Raw genomic sequence first — 2,611 nt, forward strand, 5'->3', positions numbered from 1 at the left:
GGGGGGGGGGGGGAATTCTGGAATAAATCAGGACAGCGAGAGGATACACGAGAAAATATAAGACAAGATGACCACAAAGGAGTTGAGGAAGTCCACAACCTCATTAAAATATTACACTCACCGGTGGTAATCTGGGACGCAATGGGGCAGGTTATTCTGGTCCACTATAAACGGCTCGCCCTGCAGAGGACGGTGGCACACCGCACAGGTGAAGCATTCTGGGTGGTAGGCCTTGCCCATCGCCTTCAGCAAACGTTCAGTAATCTTCTTTTGGCACACTGCACAACATTCCAGCGTGTCCTAAAAACATGGCCCAGCATTGTTACTACAGAACTTCAATGCAACTAACAATATTGTATCAGAATTATTATTAATTCTTTATTAAAGTGTGACAACATATCACTGCTCACCAACATTCTTCCTGATATCTTGTAATAAAAATAACAAGACTGTGTGATGATCTGAAAGCTATGTTTGAAGTTGGCATTACAAAAAATTCCTAGGAATACCTGTCCATCAAGCAACCATGTAATATTCCCATTTTATGGCATTGTCTGTAACTGATTGAGTCACACCAGCCGTTCAGTAAAAACGTATGGTCTAGAACAGAGATGGCCACAAGGTGGAAGTGTGTGTGTGTGTGTATAGAGGGGCGGCCACAGCTTCCCACCTGTGACTCTTTCTCCGGCTTCCCGCCCAGCTGATGTCATCGGTTGGCAGGGAGCTTAGTAGGTTGCTGTGGATGGCATCCCGCCGAGCTCCTGGCAACCAGTGACATCAGTGAGCAGGGCGGGATGGCCGGAGCTAGATGTCTAGCAGATCGCCAGGTATTTCTCTTTACTTGCAGGGAAAAAACAATGAATAACATATATATTTTTTTAATTTTTCCCCAAATTGCCTAAAAAATAACCAATCCAATATGAGAAATCTCCGCCAATACATAATAAGCAATCGTCTTTGAAAGACTTCTTTCCGGCAGGTAAACCTATCTCGGCAGGACGTAAAATCCCCAACGTAGCGCCAATCTGAAAACCGCGGCCGCTCACAAAGAGCTGCTACACTGTAACACTGGGATATGTAATATATATGGCTCCCTGTGATCTCGCCTCACTAACGCTCTCTAATATAATCCACTTAGAGAAGAAGATAAGCGTTTCATCATCACAGTCCGGCTCTCAGCGACGACGACGGACTATTTCTGAAGAGGACGAGGAATGGGGGAAAAAATAATTAAAAAATAATCTGCTCAGAATCAGGCAATTAGAGAGCGGACGGCTAATAACTGTGTGATGAATATGCCGGGGTTGTATTATATGAGAAGAATGCCGAAAACTCTTCTCTGTGACTTGCGCCGGGGACGGGTGACATGTGGTCAAGTACTAGATTCACTTGCAGTTCCACTGAATTAGGATACCGATATCTTTCCCTACCCAATTAATATTGTTTTGCTTTTCTTTGTTCTGTATAAAACGTTATTAAAGCCGATACAGGCGGCTAATACAAGATAAATGTATATAAAACACAGAGCTGTTTTCCCTGCTAAAGGGTTTTGTTGTTCTGTCCATCCAGTCCTGAGATTGCACTCACCTGGTAGCAGTCCTCGCACAGCGGACGCCCTTTATTCTCGTAGTACTGCTGGCCCTGGAGCTGCTGGTCGCACTTGGAGCACGTGAAGCAATGTACGTGAAATAAATGTTCCCCGGCTCGCACCACCGTCTCAGTCCGAGAGAGACCCTTACCGCAGAATCCGCAGAGATCTGAGGGGAGGAGAGAAGCAATAGTCAGTCATTTCTGTGCCTGTATAGATGCAGCATGTCACCATTGTTATCGTATACTATGTTTCAGTCCAGTGGCTTAACTATAGTAGATCCAGGCAGCTGCTATGGGACCTTGGGGTGGAAGGGGCCCCCTTTAGGTTGTTGAGGCAAACTGAACATATAACATGTGAGGATAACACAGTGCTGCATCATTAAGGGTTGGAGCGGTTGGAAAGCGGATGTCAGATGCACAAGAGGGATGTGTGTGTCATTAGCCACAGCTCAGAGAGAGGTCATTAGGGGGCCCCTCATCACATTTTTGCTATGGGGCCCCGTGATCTGTAGTTATAGCCCTTTCCAGTCAAATCAGTCAGTGGTGGAGGCAACTACTACTACAGCAAGCCTTCCATGGATCTGAAATCAGGGCAGGCACATAAAACATATTATTCAGGGTGTTGGGTTATGGTAGGATAGGTTAGGGTAGGATAGGTTAGTGTGGGTTAGGGTAGGATAGGTTAGTGTGGGTTAGGGTAGGGTAGTAATGCCTATAGCAACTGTGATTGACATTTTGCAGATATTACGGCTATCTAAGCTAATACACACAGATCTGTCTAAATGTAAACAGATAACCAGATGCTGCAGTCCATATCATACTACACAGCATAAGATACTACTCTGAACAACATAGCAGCTGCTACAGAGGATTTCCTGAGCCCAGGATTCAGTGTGCATAGAAAGGGAGAGATCAGATTCCGCAATAACCGCCTTCTCATCTAGATGAACCTGGCTCTGTGGAAGTTGTGTGCACCACAGAAGACTCAGCAGCCTTGAATGATAGGTAGCCCACGGGGGGG

General features: G+C 45.7%; 1 protein-coding gene across 2 annotated transcripts in view; it reads right to left on the reverse strand.

Annotated features, from left to right (window-relative positions):
- ZYX (zyxin) overlaps window positions 1-2,611 on the reverse strand; it is a 32,918-nt gene that overhangs the window by 3,404 nt on the left and 26,903 nt on the right. For both annotated transcript variants that reach the window (XM_018553835.1, XM_018553834.1), the window contains exons 6-7: window positions 1,588-1,757; window positions 122-300 (exon numbers count right to left, since the gene is read on the reverse strand). In XM_018553835.1, the coding sequence (XP_018409337.1) occupies window positions 122-300; window positions 1,588-1,757 (349 nt within the window). The remainder of the gene's footprint in view (window positions 1-121; window positions 301-1,587; window positions 1,758-2,611) is intronic.

This window comes from Nanorana parkeri, unplaced genomic scaffold, assembly GCF_000935625.1.
Source record: "Nanorana parkeri isolate BGI_ZX_2015 unplaced genomic scaffold, ASM93562v1 scaffold130, whole genome shotgun sequence".
Taxonomy (NCBI): domain Eukaryota; kingdom Metazoa; phylum Chordata; class Amphibia; order Anura; family Dicroglossidae; genus Nanorana; species Nanorana parkeri.